The sequence below is a fragment of the Globicephala melas genome, chromosome 6 (genome assembly GCF_963455315.2).
Source record: "Globicephala melas chromosome 6, mGloMel1.2, whole genome shotgun sequence".
Lineage (NCBI taxonomy): Eukaryota > Metazoa > Chordata > Mammalia > Artiodactyla > Delphinidae > Globicephala > Globicephala melas.
This window is the reverse complement of record NC_083319.1, coordinates 82,444,356-82,464,810: the sequence shown is the minus strand read 5'-3', so window position 1 is coordinate 82,464,810 and position 20,455 is coordinate 82,444,356. Positions and strand designations below refer to the sequence as shown.

Here is a 20,455-nt window from a genome sequence, read left to right as displayed (position 1 = left end):
CCCCGAAGACGCCCCTTCACCCGCCCCCTCCCTGTGCGCGTGAACTGGACAGCCTTTAGTTCTCGCGAGAGGTTTTCCCCCCCTCCCCCCAGCTAGTGAGTGCGCGAACGAGAAAGGAGGAGGGCTCTCCGGGCGAAAGCACTGCAGGCGCCATTATCCTCTGTTTCTCTGCTGCACCAACGTCGACGTCTTCCCTACTTCCCGGTTATTTGCGGCCCATAGGTAATTAGGGTTATTGGGGCTTGGGTATTATGGGTTCGGGCAGGGGTTTGGCCTCCCTAAAGGCTGCGCTGACTTTTTCCAAGTCTGGTTTTTCTCGGGCCCTTAGCGGCCTTACAGCCTGAAGGGAGGCGCCGGCGGGAGGCGGGGCTGTCGCCTCCTCCAGCGCCTTGATTGACGCGGCCTTGGGCCAATCGCTTCGCCCTCGCGCCACCGCTGTAGCTGGGGCAGCCTATCGGGCCCGGCGGCGGGGTAGGGGAGGGCGGTGGGGGCCTACGCTCGTTCTCTGTCTAGCTGTGACCAGCTGAGGCGGCGCGGCGGCATAGGGACGGTAACCTTGCCCGGTGAGGAATGGGGCTGGGCGAACGGCGCGTGGGGGCGAGGGCCGGAGACCAGTTTCTCCACTTGAGGGAGGCCGTTGGGGCTGCTTGGTGGTTGGCCTGTTCTGGGATGGAACGTTGCCGGGTTTCCCCTCCCCCCACCTCCGCCATTTCCCTGAGCGTATATCTGCAGTCTGCGCTGCGGTACTGGAGGCTTCGGGGAGTCGCGAGGCTTGTGACGGTGGAATGAGCTGCAGTTTTGTAGTGTTGGGAACTAGGTCTTGTGGGAAGGAGAGGGGGTCGGCGGGCGGGCCCCGAGGGCGGTAGAGAACGCCGCTCTCTTTGTGTGGGTTCCGGCGCACTTGGGCGCTCCCGGCCTGGGCCCGACGCGGGAACGGGCGAGCTGGAAGGGTCGGGGCTGCCACAGTTGCTTTGTCTCTCCCGCGGTGGGGGGAGGGCGCGGGGGACGAGGTCTCGGGACCGCGTGGTGGGTGGGGGAGGGGGGGTCCGCGCTCGGCTCCGCCTAGTAGCACGTAGTCGCCATTACGCGGGCCGCCATTTCCTGTCGGATCCGGGTGAGGAGAGGTGCGGCGCTTGTGCTCTCGCCTCGGGAGCTTTTTCAACTCCTGTTGCTGGGCCGTTGCCGATCCCGGTGTCCCGGGCGTTGGAGAGAGAACGGCATGTTTGCGCTCGGCTGGCCACGCATGTACTTAGCGATTTTCACGGTCTGAGAAACGGTGACTGAAGGACCTGAAGGATACTTGTTTATTTTCATAAATAGAGCTTGCGGTCGTTAAACCACTTTACCCAAGTCTTCCACCACACCTCAGTATTTAACTGAGTGATGGGTCAGGTTAGCGTTTCAGTTGGTCATTGAAAGAGTGGAAGGCGTAAATATGGCCTTGATTTTTAGCTCTAAGCTGTTCAGCTATTCCTGGGGGCCGCAGGTCGCCGCTTTTTGCCAGTCATGAGAGGCGAGCTAAAAGGCTGTTTGCAGTCCTATCGCCAGTGTGGTGTTGGAGGTATAATTGTGAGGTTATACCGCTTTTAACGTAATGTAAAATATCTCGCTAGTGATGGTGTTGGTGTTCAGGGGTTCTGTTGGATAGTCGAGTAGTATTAGCAGTTTGGGTGTGCTCCTGTATCAGCTTTGCAGGTTTATCGCTCCAGTAGATTGACCTGCCGGTTGGGTATGGCTTGAATTCGCTTTTGTATTTGTAAACTTTAAAGATTTCAGAAGGTAGTTTTTCAAGTCACCAATGGAAAGAAACCCAAAAGCGGTTTAAAATCCCAATGTAAAAATAATTTTGTGTATCTTTTTATAAATTTATATTCTTCGGGAACAATAGACTAATGGGTTTATCGATATGCCCTACATGTGTCTAGTTTTCTTTGTATTTATCATATAAAGTAACTAATTGCTGTGGTGGGACTTGATCCAAAGGCTAAAAATGTGTTTTTCCTTTTACAAAAGAATCAGATACGGTCTTTTGGCTTGTGTTTTTGTGTTTGAAGGCAATCGTTTGGAAGTTTAAGACCCTAAAACAAAGAAGCAAGTTTTAGAAATAGACTTTTTGTTTGTTGTGTTCAAATTGGTGTTGATTAGTATCCGGTAATAACCAAAAAAGCAAAACTGATTTGTGTTGGTTTTTATAGGCTACTGCAGCACTAGGGTGTCAGTTGGTCCTGCCCAGAACACTTCAGTTCTGCCCTGCAAGGATATATTTAATAACTGGTACGTTCTAGAAACAGTCATTACTTTCCCTTGTTTTTAACATTTAGCAAGATGCACAGCTTACTTTTCAATAAACCAGTTGTACTAGCCTGTTTATTTTTCAACAGATTGGTGTGTTCCTTTAATACAAGAAAATGGAAACTGAACAGCCAGAGGAAACCTTTCCCAACACCGAAACCAATGGCGAATTTGGTGAGAAGACATTTTAACAATTTTATTCTTGTTGGTCTGTTAATTTCATTATTACTTTGTATGTTTAATTTGAGATCCGTGTCAGTTACATCTGAGCATATATTTATGAACCAGAACTAACTCATTTGCATAGGTAACGGTAAACTGATTAAAAGAAAGCCAGTAAATGTAAAACTAATGTTTTTCTTGCATTTTGAAGTTTCTTATCCTTTGAAGTGTTGTCACAATATCTTGTGTTTGGAAAACCATTTGGAATGGAGTGCTTAAATTCATGCTTAAAAGTCCAAGAACCAGTGCCTTTGGCCTTTTTAAAACATACCTAAGATTAGCAACAAATCCCTTTAAACAGTGGACTTAAAGTTTCTCTAATCTGTAGGTTAAAATTGAAATGTAATTAAACCTACCCTTCCTTGAAGATGCTGGTGCTTTCTGAAATTTGAACTGTTAATTTTTAGGTAAACGCCCTGCTGAAGATATGGAAGAGGAACAAGCTTTTAAAAGATCTAGAAACACTGATGAGATGGTTGAATTACGCATTCTGCTTCAGAGCAAGGTATAAATTTTATTCTTGAAACTTTGAAAGTGGTTCTTAAGTAGGAATTAAGAAAAGTTCTGATTGAACCTTCTGGGAAGCTTGCAAAAGCTTACAGCCTGCAGAATATAAAAGATTTGTTTGGCTTTTCCTAAACAGACTTTCTAGGTTATGGTAATTGTGTTATTTTGCCAACAATTAAAAAGAAAGCCCTTAACATAGTGAGCCTACTACAGGGCTGAACTAGGAGATGGGTGTGGATGATCCTTAAAGCATTAATGGATTAAAGATTGTGTCTGATTACATTGTGAATTCATTAGAAAACATCCTGGTTGGCAGCTTACCTGACTGATAATACACCTCACAATGTGAAAGTACCTACTGGCATTTAAATTATTTAATTGGCTTGCAGAAAGACATTGTAAAGTTAGTGCTATTGCTTAAGTTTTAGACTCAGTATGTTCTGAGTATTTCAAAGCTCTGCCTTGGTGTTTAGTCCCTAAAGCACATAGACTCTTCAGTTTTTGCTAACCTGATGGTCTTGACATCCCCAGATAGATTTTCATCTCTATAACCAAAAAAGAGTTTAGACATGTTTGGTGTTTGTTTGTTTGGCTAAAATCTTAAGAGCGTAGGAAGACACCTTAATTCTAGGAAAAGACAAAATAAGTTTCTTCTTATTTTCTCCAGAATGCTGGGGCAGTGATTGGAAAAGGAGGCAAGAATATTAAGGCTCTCCGTACAGACGTAAGTATTTAAGAGTTTAAACTACTACACAGGAAGCTTCAGTTTATGTGTTTGTAGGATTAAAGAATTGCATCATAGAAATCATTTAATAGTCTAGATTCAAGCCTTTTATAATAATTGGTTACATAGATGATTTTCAAGGTTTGACATTCCTAATTTAACAAAGCCCAGATTGAGCAGGGGGTGGTCTATATTAAATCTCCCTTTCTAATAACTTTACACCAAATTATTCACTTCAAGCAAGATAACATCTTAATTAGAAATAACAATATAAAACTCCTTAATTTGTACCATTTCCCATGTATGAATCAAGTACAATATTACTGAAAACCATTGCAGGTGGCTGATTAAACTCCAAATTTTTTATTCCCTTTTTTTTTCCGATTTGCCCATCTGTTCTTTAACAGCTTGCACATGGAGCACAAAGAAATTAAGGTTGCATGATTGAGATATGGGTAAAGAATAGAGTAGGCACTTAATCTTACAACTGGGAAGCCGTTTGTCAATGCCGATGATTTGTTTTGAGTCTTCATATTTTATAGTGGGTTGACTCTTGTGATTAGACACATTAAATGTTGGTATCACCAGAAGTGAGCATATTTATAGGACTTGGGTACACCAGATTTCCTAAATTTTTTTTCTCATGTACACACTCTTGATGTTTTCTTGCTAAAGTTGAGGCAAATAATAACTGTGTTGAATACTTATTTGGTATTTTTTCATTTCTCTCTTGGTCACAGATCTTTGTATGTTCCTCTTGATTACTGTAAACTGAACTTGAAAAATTGTTTAAATTTTACAAACTTGCCTGTAGGATCTAGGAGTGCGTTTTTAAATCTCCAGGAAACCAAACAGTCTTTTAACAGTTAGGGTTTTTGGTGGTGTGGGAATTTTTGTTTTGTCTTTTATAAACCTCTTTCCTTTTAATCCAGATGTTCTATATAATTATCTGGGTTAATAATTTCCCCATTTCCTCAAGAATTCGAGTCATGACAGGTTTTGTGTCTACCCTCATGAGCCAGCCTGCTACTGAAACATTGTTTGTTTAAAAAAAAAAGTACCATCATTAAAGGTCCTTAAATGTTAAGCCACAGTCAGATATAGAGAAGTCCATTATTGTGTTAGTCTTCAGAACAACTTAAGCTTGTTTCATTAATTGAGAGTATGAGTATAGTTTGTATTAAATTAAAATTTATTGCTTTTCCCCCTTTTCCCTCTCCTTGTTTTTTTGGCCATATATCTCCGTTGCCCATGTACTGGATCGACTTACCCCTGCGTTGCCCACCATGACGTTGGCCCATCCGCCCCTGAACGCCCATGTGAAAACCCTGGTTGGCTATGCCCAAAAATGTGCTCGTTGCCAAACGGGTACCATACTTGACAACTTCTGATTGAATGCCCATGCCCAATGCCAACATCCACGAACGCCAATGACCAATGCAGTACAATGCCAGTGTTTCAGTCCCAGACAGCAGTGGCCCCGAGCGGTATGTCCCAACAGTTTATGCCTCACTGCCTGATTAGAAAGAGAGAAATGTATTTTATTACCTGCCTTTTATATAATTAAATAGTATCCCCTTTAGACGGTGTATTGTTTTTCAAGTTTCTGTCTTATTTTCCCCATTAAGTCTTTTTGTCACTGAACTTTTACCGTGAGTTGCCCACCCAAACGATCCACTAATTTTATTTCGATGGAAGGAGCACAGCTTCAAGTGTTGCATATTTGCTGCATTGTAAATCAAATTGTTACCGAAATAGTCTCTCGCTCTGTCTTTGTGGCCCACCTTGCTTCCCAACATTGCCTGTTCATAATTTTTTCTGATGAAATGCTAACTCTGGTTCACTTTCCTTCACTTCTCATTTGTGTTGTCTTTGTTTTTGTCTTGCATTTGTATTTGTTTTCTTGCAGAGCCCATTAGTGATCTAATTTCTAACTGGTATTCATAACCTTACTCCAAATATAATGTTCACCACTTGCATATTCCCCCACTTTGCCTAAGAGAAGGTGTGCCAGTTTTACCAATGTAACAGCGAGGGTATCCTTAATTAACTTAGTGGTGGCGGGGAACATAAGTATTCAACTCTGCTTCAGTTCTGGTCAATTTATTGCCCACTTAATCTGAGCCCTTCCAAGAGCCCATTCTCTGTCTCTCTGCAAGTCTCCTAATAATGTTACCATGTTTGTATTGGGCATAAAACAAAATGCATGTGAAAAATGTATAAATAGGCTACTTTAAATGGGGAGGATTAAATAATTGTATGTTCTTCTCTGTAAAAGTTGTTTGACTACTGGTGATGACCACAAAACTCATTTTTCTTTTCCACCTTTTTTTTGTACTATCTGGTATTTGTGATGTTTGACAGCATATTGAGTATCAGTGCTGATATTGAAACAATTGGAGAAATTCTGAAGAAAATCATCCCTACCTTGGAAGAGGTAGGCTCATTTTTAAAATGTATTTGGCAGTTGGGGGGTGCTTAAAAGATGTTTTAATGAGGCAAAATGGGGGAGGTGGAGAGACATTGGCTATAACAGTTTTGTAGCAGCAGTGTGTTGCACTCTGCCACTTAAGGTGCAGGGTTATTATACCCACATTACTTGTTTGAAAATGTAGTCTAGCCACTGGAGTAGATAGGAACTACCTGTGGCCATACACTTTCATGAGGTTTAGCATATGTTTTATGGGCTTTAGTTTTAGAGATTTTGAGTTAGAATAATGATTGTGGGACTGTCAGAAAGGACTGTGTTTGATTTAGTTCAAGGATTTTTAAATTTTATGTAATCATTTATTTACTAGGTGTATAGAGAAAAGCAATGTATGTTGATCCTTAACGTAGATAAGCAGTTTCTTGTTATTTAATGATATAGATGTGAAATATGTTGTAGTAGCTTTACCAATATATGCGACAATAGCCTGATCACACTAGACACTTAACCTATTACTCTTATTTTTCTACTTTCAGGGCCTGCAGTTGCCATCACCCACTGCAACCAGCCAGCTCCCGCTCGAATCTGATGCTGTGGAATGCTTAAATGTATGTCATAGTGCCATTGAACCCCACTGAAGTATGGAGCCTGGCCCATAGGATCAATTTTATTTTCAACATAGCGTACTTTTCCCATCTCTATAGAAAAAAGGCTTAAAAACATGATAAATGAATGGTCTTACAACTCACTGTTGACCCTGCTCCATGCTGCAGTGGGAATTAACTACATTTGCAAAGTGCTTTGCAGTCATTTTTATTATGGTGTTATTTGAATGTTAATAATAATTTTGTGGTAACAGCGACATGCTAAATGGCTGCAGTGTGGGTATGGTGTTGCAGGACCTGAAAATAAAATAGTTTTTTAAGGTGGTGCAGAATGTCCTTTTTGGGCCTGGCTATTGAGGATAATAAGCACATAACTGGTAAAGTTATTGAAATATAAATTCAGGTTGCTCACTGCAACAGTATATTGGTATGCTTATAGCAGATAAGTGTGTATTCTTGGGGAATCCTTGATTTGGGACTAAAATTTTATAACTCTCCCTCCGCAGTACCAACACTATAAAGGAAGCGACTTTGACTGCGAGTTGAGACTGTTGATTCATCAGAGTCTGGCAGGAGGAATTATTGGGGTCAAAGGTGCTAAAATCAAAGAACTTCGAGAGGTAAAGTGATAGTTTTCTTTTTTCCTGCCATATTACTAGAAAATAGCTTTTTATGTGGACTTGGTTCCGTGGGCTTCTCTCATTCCCCTTTTTGAGTTTCCTCCCTTAAGTTTATCTAGTTTGCTAATTAAAATATAACAGAAAGGCCTGACCATGCTATTTATTTTGCCAAAAATTTATTGTGCAAAGTCCTAGTGTTACTAACAAGCTTTTTATATGGGGGGAAATTTTACTGAAATACAAATTAAATCTGTCTAAACCTGGACGTTGTTTTGTACTGCATTTCCTTTTTTCTGATTGATCAATGATTGATTAATGCTGCTTTTTTTGTAAATCTGTTACAGAACACTCAGACAACAATCAAGCTTTTCCAGGAATGTTGTCCTCAATCCACTGACAGAGTCGTTCTTATTGGAGGAAAACCTGATAGGGTTGTAGAGTGCATAAAGATCATCCTTGATCTTATATCAGAGGTACCTTCAGAACCCTTTATTTTATTTGCGCTTAATTTTGTAAAACAGATGTCTTGTTCAAAAGTACTTTGAGAACATTTAGACAAATGGCTTTTACTTTTACTTTTCCTTCACCTAACAATTTTCTATCACCCTGCTTTTAGCTATCACTTTAACTTAGAAATACTTTGGGAGAATCTGGAGAGTTGTCTTTACATTGTTGGTGAGGTTTTTAATAGCCTTTGGTCCTTCAAAAGAAGTTTCTATGGTTCCTTTATAGTACTACACTGCATACCCAGGATATCGATCCCCTCAGCCCTTGGGGTGGTCACTTCTTCATAATCCCCATTGTGAAATGTGAAAGGGGTTTGTAGTCTGTTACTTAAGCTCTAAGGGTAAAATAAAGCTGTTAATCCTTACCTCGCAAGCAGTAAAACTCAAATTTTTTTGTTTGAAACTCACCAGAAATGCTTTTTTTAAATCCTTCCTATCTTTGCATATATTCCTAGCCCTATCTCGAGTACCTCCCAGGATAAATACAAAGGGCTTGAAATGTTCTGTTTGTTAAAAGAATGTTTGGTGTGAACTAAGGCTTTTTCCTCAGTCTATAAAGTTGCTATGTTTTTGTTTCAGTCTCCCATTAAAGGACGTGCTCAGCCTTATGATCCCAACTTTTACGATGAAACCTATGATTATGGTGGTTTTACAATGATGTTTGATGACCGCCGTGGACGTCCTGTGGGATTTCCCATGCGGGGAAGAGGTGGTTTTGACAGAATGCCTCCTGGTCGGGGTGGGCGTCCCATGCCTCCATCCAGAAGAGATTATGATGATATGAGCCCTCGTCGAGGACCTCCTCCACCTCCTCCTGGACGAGGTGGCCGGGGTGGTAGCAGAGCTCGGAATCTTCCTCTTCCTCCACCACCACCACCTAGAGGGGGGTAAGTTTCTTTCATCCACACATTAACATACAAGAAGCTGCACTTTATGGGTAGAGGGGGTAGGTTTTTATTTGATATGTGTGACCAGCTGAGATTACAACAAGTACTATGCTTGCAGAGATCTAATGGCCTATGACAGAAGAGGAAGACCTGGAGACCGTTATGATGGCATGGTAAGAACTTTGATATTTCATCAGTGTTATTTATGAGTGCTAAAAGGGGTCTTAAAGTCGGATAGCTAACATTTTGTTCAAGATTATTAACTGAGGAATTTTGTCTTACAAACGGGCTTTTGTAGATAGATAGCCACTTAAATCATTGTTTTGGGTGTTTGCTGGGATATTAAGACTTGTTCCATCTTTGTTTCCCCCAAAATACATGATTACTGCCAGTGTATATAGAGATGTGAAATAATAATTGGTCATAAAAATGGTGATTTCAGACAAATATAGTGCAGGTTCATATTAATAGTTTTATCTCTAACACAGGTTGGTTTCAGTGCTGATGAAACCTGGGACTCTGCAATAGATACATGGAGCCCATCAGAGTGGCAGATGGCTTATGAACCACAGGTTGAGTATCATGGGTGTTTATTATTCATGTCACTAATAATTTTAACATTCTCGTTTAGTCATCGATAAGTGTTCTATTTCCCCCCATATAACATTTTTGTTTCTTGGGATACTGTGTACCTGAATGGTTTCTTCCCCTGAGGATTGTCTTTGAGATTTACTTACTAGGGAAGATACAGGAGGACTTTGCTTTCCTAATAAACTCTAGGGGATTTAATGTTAAAACACCTGAAGTTTTGAAGGTGAAGTAATTTTCTGTTTTTTTCTGTTCTGTTTTTAGGGTGGCTCTGGATATGGTAAGTTTTCTTCTTTGTGAAATCAAGTATTATTTCATGCTTTGTAATTGAACTTAATACTCATTATTTAAATCAGATTATTCCTATGCAGGGGGTCGTGGCTCATATGGTGATCTTGGTGGACCTATTATTACTACACAAGTAACTATTCCCAAAGATGTAAGTATCTTTAATATTATAAGGGACATTTAGTAAGTCATTTTAAGTTCCCTGGCTTTTAATAAAAGGTTTTAACAAAAATATTCCATTTTAGGATTAAAATTGTGTTTCAAGGACTTCAGCTGGTGTCATTCTCCAGTTTAAGCCTTGTCGAAAGATGTTCAGTACCATTAAAAAGCAGTTAGGAGGGTTCTGAGCCCCTGGTTCGTTTATTAAAGGAAATGTCTATGGGTGATGTAACTACATTGTAATTCAAACCTTGACTAGTGTGGGGCATTAAATTAGCACAGCATAGTCAATATGTTGTACAAAGTTAATACTCTTGATGGTCACTGAACATACAGGATAATACTTTGAAAGTATATAATAAACACTTGTTTTTAAAACTCTTTTCAGCTGGCTGGATCTATTATTGGCAAAGGTGGTCAGCGGATTAAACAAATCCGTCATGAGTCAGGAGCGTCGATCAAAATTGATGAGCCTTTAGAAGGGTCCGAAGACCGGATCATTACCATTACAGGAACACAGGACCAGATACAAAATGCACAGTACTTGCTGCAGAACAGGTCAGTTTGTTCAGCTTTATGTTAGCCTAAACATACTAAAACCTTAAAAAGCTTCTCTTCTCAACTGATTTTTCTTTTTAGAAGCCATGGTGTCTCAACCTTTTGGGGACCTAACTTCTAAACATTCTAATAGCTTTGCTTTAATTTTCTTCTGCTTTCTTACTAAATAAAAGAAGACATTCAATACTAATCTTGCTGGAAGAAGCCTTAACCAAGCAAACTTCTCATTTCTCTGGTGAAAACTGCTGCCAAAACCACTTGTTATAAATTATACAGATCCTGTAGAAAATATAGAAGATTCAGTGGATGTTGGTCTAGTTCTGTGTGGAAGACTAGTGATTTTGTTGTTTTTAGATAACTAAATCGACAACAAATCACAGTCTGCCATATGGCACAGGCCATGCCTCTACAGGACAAATGATTGGTGCTGTAAAATGCAGCATTTCACACCTTAACTGACATTTCTTTGTCTTTTCTACCAAATATTAACAACTTTGGATTTTAATTCTGCTCTACTAATGTCTGATTTACTGTTAATCTTTTTTCTTGGGTTTTACATTGCTCTAATTTGTAATTGCTAATGTTTTAATTCTTATCTCTGTGTAATGGACATGTTTATCATTTTAATTTAGCATTGAAATTGTCTTAATGTTGATTAAGATGTTACGAACAAAAATTCTAATTCGTACTTTTTTTTCTTTTCTTTTATAGTGTGAAGCAGTATGCAGATGTTGAAGGATTCTAATGCAAGATATTTTTTCTTTTTTATAGTGTGAAGCAGTATTCTGGAAAGTTTTTCTAAGACTAGTGAAGAACTGAAGGAGTCCTGCATCTTTTTTTTTTTATCTGCTTCTGTTTAAAAAGCCAACATTCCTCTGCTTCATAGGTGTTCTGCATTTGAGGTGTAGTGAAATCTTTGCTGTTCACCAGATGTAATGTTTTAGTTCCTTACAAACAGGGGTGGGGGTGGGGGAGGGTGTGCAAAAACTAACATTGAAATTTTGAAACAGCAGCAGAGTGAGTGAATTTTAATTTTTGTTCATTGTTGGTGGTTTAAAAAAAATCCCCCCATGTAATTATTGTGAACACTTTACTTTGTGATCACTGTAACATTTGGGGGGGGTGGGACAGGGAGGGAAAGTAACAATAGTCCATATGTCCCTGGCATCTATTCAGAGCAGTGTGCAGAATGTAATGCTCTTTTGTAAGAAACGTTTTATGATTTTTAAAATAAATTTAGTGAACCTATTTTTGGTGGTCATTTTTTTTTAAGACGGTCATTTTTCAAATGGCTGAATTCCCCCCAACCTGCCCCCAAACTAAACACTAAGTTTAATTTTCAGTCCTCTGTTGGATATAAATAAATGCATCTCTTCTTGGACTTAGGCAAAGTATCTTGACACATTAAGTTCTGGTGATTTCTTAAGTGATTTGAAAGTCCATTGCTTGGGAGGGAATTCCACCACACATTCATGCTTATAATAAGCTGGGGATTTTTGTTTGTTTTTGCAAATGCTTGCCCCTACTTTGCAACGATTTTCTGTTTGTAATTGTGAAGAACCAAGGTGGGGAGCAATACAACAGATATGGAGTAGTTGGTATAACTATATACCAGAAGCCTAATGGCAGCAAGTTTTATTAATCAGAATAATACTTGGTTATGGAAGTGACTGATGCTAAATAAATTCTGATTATTTTTTATTAGATAATTTCTCACCTATTGACTTAAATTGTCAGCTTGGTAGTGTCTATTAGTTAAATTTTGTAAAATATATATATATATTCTTGTTTTTCCATTGTATGCAAACTGAAAGAAAAAGATGTACCATTTCTCTGTTGTATGTTGGATTATGTAGGAAATGTTTGTGAACAATTCAAAAAAAGATGAAAAAAGTTCCTGTGGATGTTTTGTGTAGTATCTTGGCATTTGTATTGATAGTTAAAAGTTCACTCTTCCAAAATGCTAGATTTGATGTGTGCCCAATTCGAACAAAGGTTGATTGACACCTGTAAAATTTGTTAAAACATTCCTCTTGTAAGGAAATACAGTAATCTTAAATTATATATTTTTCGTGTGAAGTGTTTTTCTAGCATTTATAAATCAGATATGATAGGGGTGGTAAGTTAAAAATTACAGTAGTTGGGCTCTTAGTTTTAAAGGGGAGTCCAGCATAATGAGAGCTGAGTCATTCCAATTCTACAAGTCCTATTCTCACATTACCTGTGAGCTGCTTTGAGTTTCTTAGGTTTAACTTTAAAATAGTTCGTTTGTTGAGAGTGTTTACAGATGAATGTAAAATTTTTTTTCTGGTTCTTGGCTCCGTAAATCCTTAAAATGCTACCTGTTAACTTCCAACTGCCCAGAAAGCCTGAGAACTCAGCAATTACATGGAAAAGAACTCATGGATGCAATTCTGTTTAAGTCTAGAAGAGGCTTGTGTATGATAGAAGAAAGTGAAGTGAGCAGAATTTTCTGGACTATGTATGACTAGTACATGCAAAGGTGTTTAAAATTTCAGTGATACCCCTTTTTAGGGAGGGAGATGGGGTGTTCTCTTGATAAGTGACAGTGATATCACAACATCACTTAAAATGCTACCTGTGATAAGGTTTCCCCAAAGGTGAAATTAGTCTGAATTGCCACTTGGGTGTTAGTTTTCCTCTTGTGTTTGTTTTAAGTATGGGTAAGTTTGGGTTGCATAGGGTCAGTATAGTGTACTTATGCTGAAATGTGCCCCTCCCCTAGAGAAAAACTATTCGGTAATGACATTTTAGTCAAATTGTTACTTATATTGGAGGAAAGTATCCCTGGAGAGAGCACTGGCTTTCAAAGTTTTCGTTTGTCATTCAAAAATTAGTTGTGTAGGGACTTCCCTGGGGGTCCAGTGGTTAAGACTCCCCCTTCCAATGCAGGAGGTGCGGGTTGGGGAGCTGGGATCCCACGTGCCCTGCAGCCAAAGAACCAGAAAGCAAAAGCATTGTAACAAGTTTAATAAAGACTTTAAAATGTTCCACATGAAAAAAAAATCTTTAAAAAATTATGTAAATAGACTTGGCTGAAAGTTTTTATTTTTGCCTTTTAAAAATCAGACCTTGAACACAACCTACTAAAAAAAAATCTGTGACGTTGGTAAATTGGGGACACAACTTTGGAGGGAGGGGCCTGTTTCATTTCCACTGTTACCTGGTAAATGGTGTCTGAACATGGGCTGGCAATTTGAGAAAATTCTCTGAAGTAAGCTTAAAATTCACTGAACAAACGGAATTTTGAGCCTATTTTGTAAGAAATAAATATTAGGCAGATTTATTGAAGTTTTAAACGTTTAAATGTAGTTTCAAAAATGTTTTTAGCCTAACTTTTTGAAAATCAAGTGATAGGCAAACAATGTTGGAAACCAGATTGCACCAAAGTTTTTTCAGGATCAAGGAAAGGAATTTAAATCTTTTCCCTACTATTCAAATGTTAATAGTTTGCATAATGAAACTGATAATAAAGTACATGAATTTTATTGAATGATCTGTCAGTTACTCCTAAATCTAATCACTGATACCATTGCAACACATAGAGACTGAATCTTTAAGGAAAGCGGACAGCAATTTTTCTCTTAACCATACTAGTGGTTTTGTTTTGAAATGCCTTATGTTGTTGGTGCTCAAAATGGAATTACTGTTCCACAAACATGATAGGTTGTGGTTTGCTTAAGACTGCTGCTAGATAAAGAGACCTGTATTTTAAATTCTTTTTACACCAGTGGAAACTTTTCTGTCAATAGGTGTTCAGTGTCATCAAAATGTTTATTGAAAAAGTAACCTTGAATGCTACATTTTACATCTCCCACTTACCAAGGTTTGCCCATTGTTGGCAAGTTTGAAGTGAAACTGATCCAGCTTTTTTTTTTTTCTGCCGCGCCTTGTGGCCTGCAGGATCACAGTTCCCCAAGAAGGAATCAAACCTGTGTACCCTGCACTGGAAGCATGGAGTCTTAACCACTGGACAGCCAGGGAAGTCCCAACCCAACTTCTTGATGGTGGCATTGAACCCTTGGGAAGCAATATTGCAGTGTTTCTCAGGCTGTTCTTAGGACCACCTTCAAAATCAACAGTGCTGGTTAAAAATGAGAATTTCTGGACCATCCTTCAGCTGTACTGAACCACAATCTCTATAAGAGGTGCCAGGAATCTGCATATTTAACAAATTCCTCGAGTTAAAATAGTTTTGAAGACCTGTAATATAGCAACATGTAGTTAAGAGAACCACAAGTTTCCATATTTTTTCATTAATTCATCAAATACATATTTTGTTCCTAGGTGTACAGTGGTAGGCCCTGAAGAGGCAGTGGTTAGCAAAAAGTATTTGGAGAGAGCAATAATTACAACAAGCTGGTAATGAAAAAGAAACAGTACTGTGAGATGTGTTTAAGAAAGCAGAAACCAGCATACATGTGTGTACGTGTATGTATAGTCATTACAAGCATATTGCTTGAAACAAAACTGCACTAGGAATATCCCAGTGTGTTGACTAAAATTCTGCCTTCTGCTCCTCTTAGCAGATGAAAAAATAAAGACATGGGGCATATATACACAGATCAACAACATTTACCCAGGCCAGGCCTCAACACTTCCAGTCAGGGAAGACATCTGACCTGAGGAAAAAGAAGGGGAATACCTGAAAAATTAAAGCCCAAGCAGTTACCATTTGTCTATATGAAAAATGGGGAGCTCATCTGCTGAATCAAGGTGGTTGGATGTGCAAATACACATGGAAAAATGGAAAATGCAAGTGTTTTGTGGGGTTGGGCTTCCCTGTTTGCTAACTGAGCAACAGGCACTAGCGAGTGTTGGGGTAAAATGATATACCAGGTATCCTATGACTTTAAAGCTTTATCCACCTCACTCTTTGTCCAGAACCCATAAGACTTTCCTATCCTCCCTCTCTACAGATCTCCCCCAATTTCTCCCTCCTCCCCCGAACTCAGACCTATAACCCCCAAACCTGTAATTGTGAAGGAAATAAACATTTGGTCACCAAAACCTCACACTTCTCAAAATCTCATTCTCCCCACTTCCCCCCTCCTTTTTTTTTTTTTTTTTTGGCCACAGCACACGGCTTGCGGGATCTTAGCTCCCGGACCAACCAGGGATCAAACCTACACAGAGTCCTAACCATTGGACTGCCAGGGAATTCCCCATTTTCCCCTTTTGGACATCTTACTCCCTTTGCCCCTTTTTTCCCTATGCCCCTTTTTTCCCTAAAGTCTTTCTACCATTAAGGACAGGCTTCACTGGAAAGGAAGGGTCACCTTGTTCACCTAGTATGAAGGAAGTCTATAGAGTAGCAAGGGAAAGCATATGATATCTGCATATTAGACCAAAAGTGGGAGAAGTGATTTTGATAGTAATGAGACAGATTTGGCAGAAACAGTGTAGAAAGTGCCAGCTAAGTCCCTCAGAGATCGCCCTAGGGTTCAGCCTGGGGCAGGGCAAGTGAGCAGAAATTCCAGGGAGGTTGAATAAGAAGCCAAAAACAGAAGCAAGGCTCAAGACACCTATTTGGAACACTACAAAGTGTCCCTATGACCACATAAGCTAGTAAAGCACAGCAGAATTGAGACATATCATGTTTGGGCACAGAGAGAACCTGAGGCTCTCGTTCTCCTCAGAATTCCCTTTGATTCCTATATGGCATAAGAAGAATATTAGTTAAGTGCTAAGGGGCTTGCCATGGGGCCACTGTGATGAAGGGGGTGGTTACTGCATGACAGGAGCTATAAGGTAGACAGCCCACCCAGGGACTGGATGGAGACACAGCAGAATTTAAAAGGGTTGTCAATACCAGTGAAAGCCAAAGTGAGATCAAGTTAGTCAAGGAAGACCACTGGCCTGAGTGCTGAGAAACCAGACCACCAGTTACACTAGCATTGGTCATTCAGTGGTAACTATAGGGAGAGTAGGTGCCAAAATTCAGACACCAGACAGACTACGCCTCAGAGGTCAGAGTTTACTAATAAAGGCCCTTTCCTTCCATTATCAGAACACCTAAACCCTTTGCACCCAGACCTTGGAAAGTCTTGGAAAGGTGGAAATGAAAGAGCTTTTAGTGAAAACAAATAGCCCTAATAATAGGTCTGACCTTTAAGTTAACTGAAGTTATCTAACTTGAATTAGATCATTTTAAACTGGAAGAGATCAACTTACTTTTACTTGGCAAGTTTATGTGTTTGTTCTAACCTCAGTGGAAAATGGAAACTTAATGAGAAGGAGGGTATAAGGGAATTTGAGACCTCTAGAAGACCCCATTTTAAAAGCAGGAGAGGGGCTTCCCTGATGGTGCAGTGGTCAAGAATCCGCCTGGGAGACATGGGTTCAAGCCCTGGTCAGAGAAGATTCCACATGCCACCAAGCAACTAAGCCAGCATGCCACAACTACTGAGCATGTGCGCTAGAGCCCCTGAGCCACAACTACTGAGCCTGCGAGCCACAACTACTGAAGCCCGTGTGCCTAGAGCCCATGCTCCGCAACAAGAGAAGCCACCACAACGAAGAGTAGCCCCCGCTCGCCACAATTAGAGGAAAAACCCGCGCTCAGCAACGAAGAGCCAACGCAGCCAAAAATAAAAAATAAATAAAATCAGGAGAGGTAAGGCTAATACTACCAAACTATATGTTCCAGGTGGAGGTGGCCCCAGTTGGGTTGGGGCCTTCATTTGGTAAATCACGTGGCCTTTTTTATCTAGATCATTTATTCATACCTGTGTTTCAAAGTGGCACCAATTCTGTGTACGGTCCAGACTCCAGAATTCTGTGGGATCAGGCTGACACTAATCTCCAGCTGAGATCAAATCATGGCTTGACTGATTCCCTGCCCTATCCTGCTTCCCTCACTCCCTTTCACCTGAGAGCATTTCCCCAGCAAATCATTTGCACAAGAATCCCTGGGCTGGGCTCTGCTTCTAGGCAGTTGATCTAAGACAGCTGAGCTGGAGCTAGAGCAGAAATTGATTTCACCTAGACACGCTTGACAGAGTTTGATGCAGTAAATAATGATACATTGAATTATCTCCTTCTGAGGAAGGAGTGCGAATCCTTTTACTTTATGAGGCATAGCTGCATTCTGTTAGGCAGGAGTATTTTTGAAAGTATATATATGGGAATAAAATTGTTTGGGTGCCGAACAGCCATAGGGGTGAATTTTGTTAAACAACACAGCATTAGTTTTTCCTTTCTAATAGAACCCAGTTTTCCTTTTAGAATTTTTCTCTCCTGGTTGTATGTAGACTTGATGAGATAGAAATCTTGGTCATTAGAGACTCCTTATCACCCAAAAGAGTGGGCATTTGACCCAGCCTTGCCCAACCAGACACTTTGTCCTGGGACTTTGAACCTTGAACAAAATAACGGAAGCAAGTTACAATTATCATAGATTTTTCAGCAGCACCAGTAGAAGAGAACTTTGGGTAGTTTCTGCTCTCAGTACTCTAGAACTGCCTGATTTCTGTTTACACATTTCATTCCCCAGCCTTCCCTTCCATCCTGAGAGCTTTTTCATAACTTTTTTAAAAATTTGTTTTCCTTAATTAGCTAGCTAGTTGCTATTACATGCAGCCCATCAAATGAAGAGGGTTTTCTATTTATTTATTTATATTGAGGTGTAGTTGATGTACAATATTATATAAGTTGCAGGTGTACAACATAGTCACAATTTTTAAAGGTTATACTTCATTTATAGTTATTATAAAATATTTGCTACATTCCCTGTGTGTACTATATATCCTTGTAGCTTATTTATCTTACACATAGTACTTTGTACCTCTTAATCCCCTACCCCAGTCTTGCCCCTCCCCGCTTCCCTCTTCCCACTGGTAACCACTAGTTTGTTCTCTATATCTGGTAAGTCTGCTTCTGTTTTGTTATATTCACTAGTTTGTTGTATTTTTTAGATTCCACATGAGTGATATCATACAGTATTTGTCTTTCGCTGTCCAGCTTATTTCACTAAGCATAGTACCCTCCAAGTCCATCCATGTTGTTGCAAGAAGAGGTTTTTCTTGTACAGGCAGCATGGCTAATTTCAGGGAGGAGAGCCACAAAGTATGGGTGAGAGCTTCCTGCTCCACCTCGGCTGCCACTGCTGCAACCAGTGTCAGTTGGGCCTTCACAGCTATGCCATCTGGGGCATAAATCAGTCATTTTATAGGAAAGTGCCAGGCCCTATCTCAAGGCTGCCACTGAACATCCAGAGCAACTAGCAATGTGCCCCAAGTTTCTGGCTTTTTCTTCCACTTTCAGACTGCGATAAAATGCCACACGTCACAGGCAAGGAATCTGACTTCTCTAACAGCCACCAAAGGGGCTGGGTGATGCAATCTGGGATGACGGAGGAGTTAACTCCCAGTGGGGAAGACTCTCTGACTATGGGGAAATAAGAGACAGGAGAGAGATGTACACTGTCCTGTGATGGATCCTCTCCAGCCAGCTCCAGCCATGCTGCTCGGGATGCACTGCAAACACTTGGAGGTAGGCAGTCAGTTTTAGCTCAGGCCACCAAGCTGCCTAGCTCTGTGTTGTTAGACATACAAAAAGAACTACTAGACCACAAAGGAGTTGGCATTAGTGTTCTTGAAATGAGCCACAGGCCATCAGCTTTAGCTGAGATTATTAACGGCACATAGAATCTCATGTGGAAAAAAAAAAAAAAAAAAAAAAGAATCTCATGTGGAAATTGTTAACCGTTCCAGATAATGATTTTTGTGCAAAGAGGAGGGTTGGTTGGGCCAGTTCAGTGCTGTCCCCTTAAACCTGATTGACGTGAAAACCCCCAGAAGCCTAGAAGTTTGGGAACTGTGAGTGTCATCTATTCTAAACTTAGAAGTTATAGGAAAATTCTGGATCCAAGCCCCTGGAACTTCAATCAGGTCACTTCCTCTATGTATTACTGCACAAATGAGACCAGGTCCAGAGTAGAATTTTACTTTATCTCTGATGTCAGGGGAGCACTGCTGGTTTTTGACATGTCCTCAAATTTCCCATATAAACCAGTTTGGTGTTTACAAGTTTGGTGTGATTTTTGATGGTGCCCAGCAGAATGCTGGCTCTTCAGGGGTCACAGTGGTGATCTTTCAAGATATCCTGCTAGGATTCACCCTCAGAAAGTGCCCCTCCATCCTGGAATACAAAGTGCAAGCCAGAAACAACTCTATTCAACACAGCTCCCTGTTTCGGCTTCTATGGCATTGGCTTGGTCTTGGAGTATATTAAGAATAACAGTGGTGAAGGACTTCCCTGGTGGTCCAGTGGTTAAAACTCCATGCTTCCACTGCAGGGGGCGAGGGTTTGATCCCTGGTCGGGGAAGTTCTGCAAAAAAAAAGACTAACAGTGGTGAAGCAACCATGAAGCTTAGCTCTGTCAAATCTCAAATGATTTATGATGTTATTGATAATTCTCAAGGATCCTATGTATATCCAGTGACGCCCAGAATAGAAGCAAGGCAAATATTCCATTCTGAAGCAAGATGAATATTCCATTCTGCATTGGCAATGCCAAAGGAGATGATGCTTTAGACTAAAAGATTTCTCAATGAAGCTTTTGAATTCAATATAATCTCCTTGAAAGGGCATGGGTCTGTGGCAGGCATCATGGCTTCTCTGTATAATGCCAACAGGAGAGAAGATGTTCAGAAGCTGGCAGCCTTCATGAAAAATTATGTGGAGATACGTCTATGAACACATCCTAACCAATACGTACTCTGTCCTTGAACATCGGACAAAATTTAAAGTAACTTGGGAATGGCTACGAAAAACTTAACAAACACGGCATTTTTCTCGAATGGACATATTTATTATAGACTCTTCTTTTTTTCAGGGAACAATAGCAAAACATCCACAGCTGGTGGGACTTAGACATCTTAATTCTGACTTGAACAGGAAACATTTAAAAAATCTTCCTCTTGCTTTTCTAACAAAAACTAGCTTATGTTGCCTTTGCTGCTACTTTTTCTAGCTAGATCTCAGTATTCACACTTGATTGTGGACTTAATTACGCAAACTGAAGTTGTTTCTAGAGGCACACAAACA

General features: G+C 40.2%; 1 protein-coding gene and 1 pseudogene across 8 annotated transcripts; both read left to right on the top strand.

Moving 5' to 3' along the window:
• The first annotated feature begins 82 nt into the window (after positions 1–82).
• HNRNPK (heterogeneous nuclear ribonucleoprotein K) lies at positions 83–12,448 on the top strand. 8 transcript variants are annotated; one of them, XM_060301088.2, is made up of 17 exons: positions 83–222; positions 2,196–2,274; positions 2,382–2,466; positions 2,922–3,019; positions 3,689–3,745; positions 5,189–5,232; positions 6,110–6,182; positions 6,710–6,781; positions 7,285–7,398; positions 7,743–7,871; positions 8,484–8,791; positions 8,910–8,964; positions 9,280–9,363; positions 9,644–9,659; positions 9,751–9,818; positions 10,215–10,384; positions 11,096–12,448. In XM_060301088.2, the coding sequence occupies exons 3-17, from the start codon at positions 2,409–2,411 to the stop codon at positions 11,127–11,129; spliced, it is 1,380 nt and encodes a 459-aa protein (XP_060157071.1). In that variant the 5' UTR covers positions 83–222; positions 2,196–2,274; positions 2,382–2,408; the 3' UTR covers positions 11,130–12,448. The 8 variants fall into 8 exon arrangements, with proteins under 8 accessions (XP_060157071.1, XP_030688682.1, XP_030688677.1 ...); XM_030832822.3 differs by having other exon boundaries at positions 9,736–9,818; positions 11,156–12,448; XM_030832817.3 differs by having other exon boundaries at positions 9,736–9,818.
• Positions 12,449–18,442: 5,994 nt separating this feature from the next.
• LOC115840159 (phosphoserine aminotransferase-like) lies at positions 18,443–20,104 on the top strand (annotated as a pseudogene).
• Positions 20,105–20,455: the final 351 nt, after the last annotated feature.

Coding starts and splice junctions, on each gene's coding strand:
- HNRNPK (XM_030832820.3), top strand. CDS start 2,409: ATGGAAACTGAACAGCCAGAGGAAACCTTTCCCAACACCGAAACCAAT. Junction 6,183..6,709: donor TCATCCCTACCTTGGAAGAG/GTAGGCTCATTT, acceptor TTCTACTTTCAG/GGCCTGCAGTTGCCATCACC. Junction 7,872..8,483: donor TCCTTGATCTTATATCAGAG/GTACCTTCAGAA, acceptor TTTTTGTTTCAG/TCTCCCATTAAAGGACGTGC.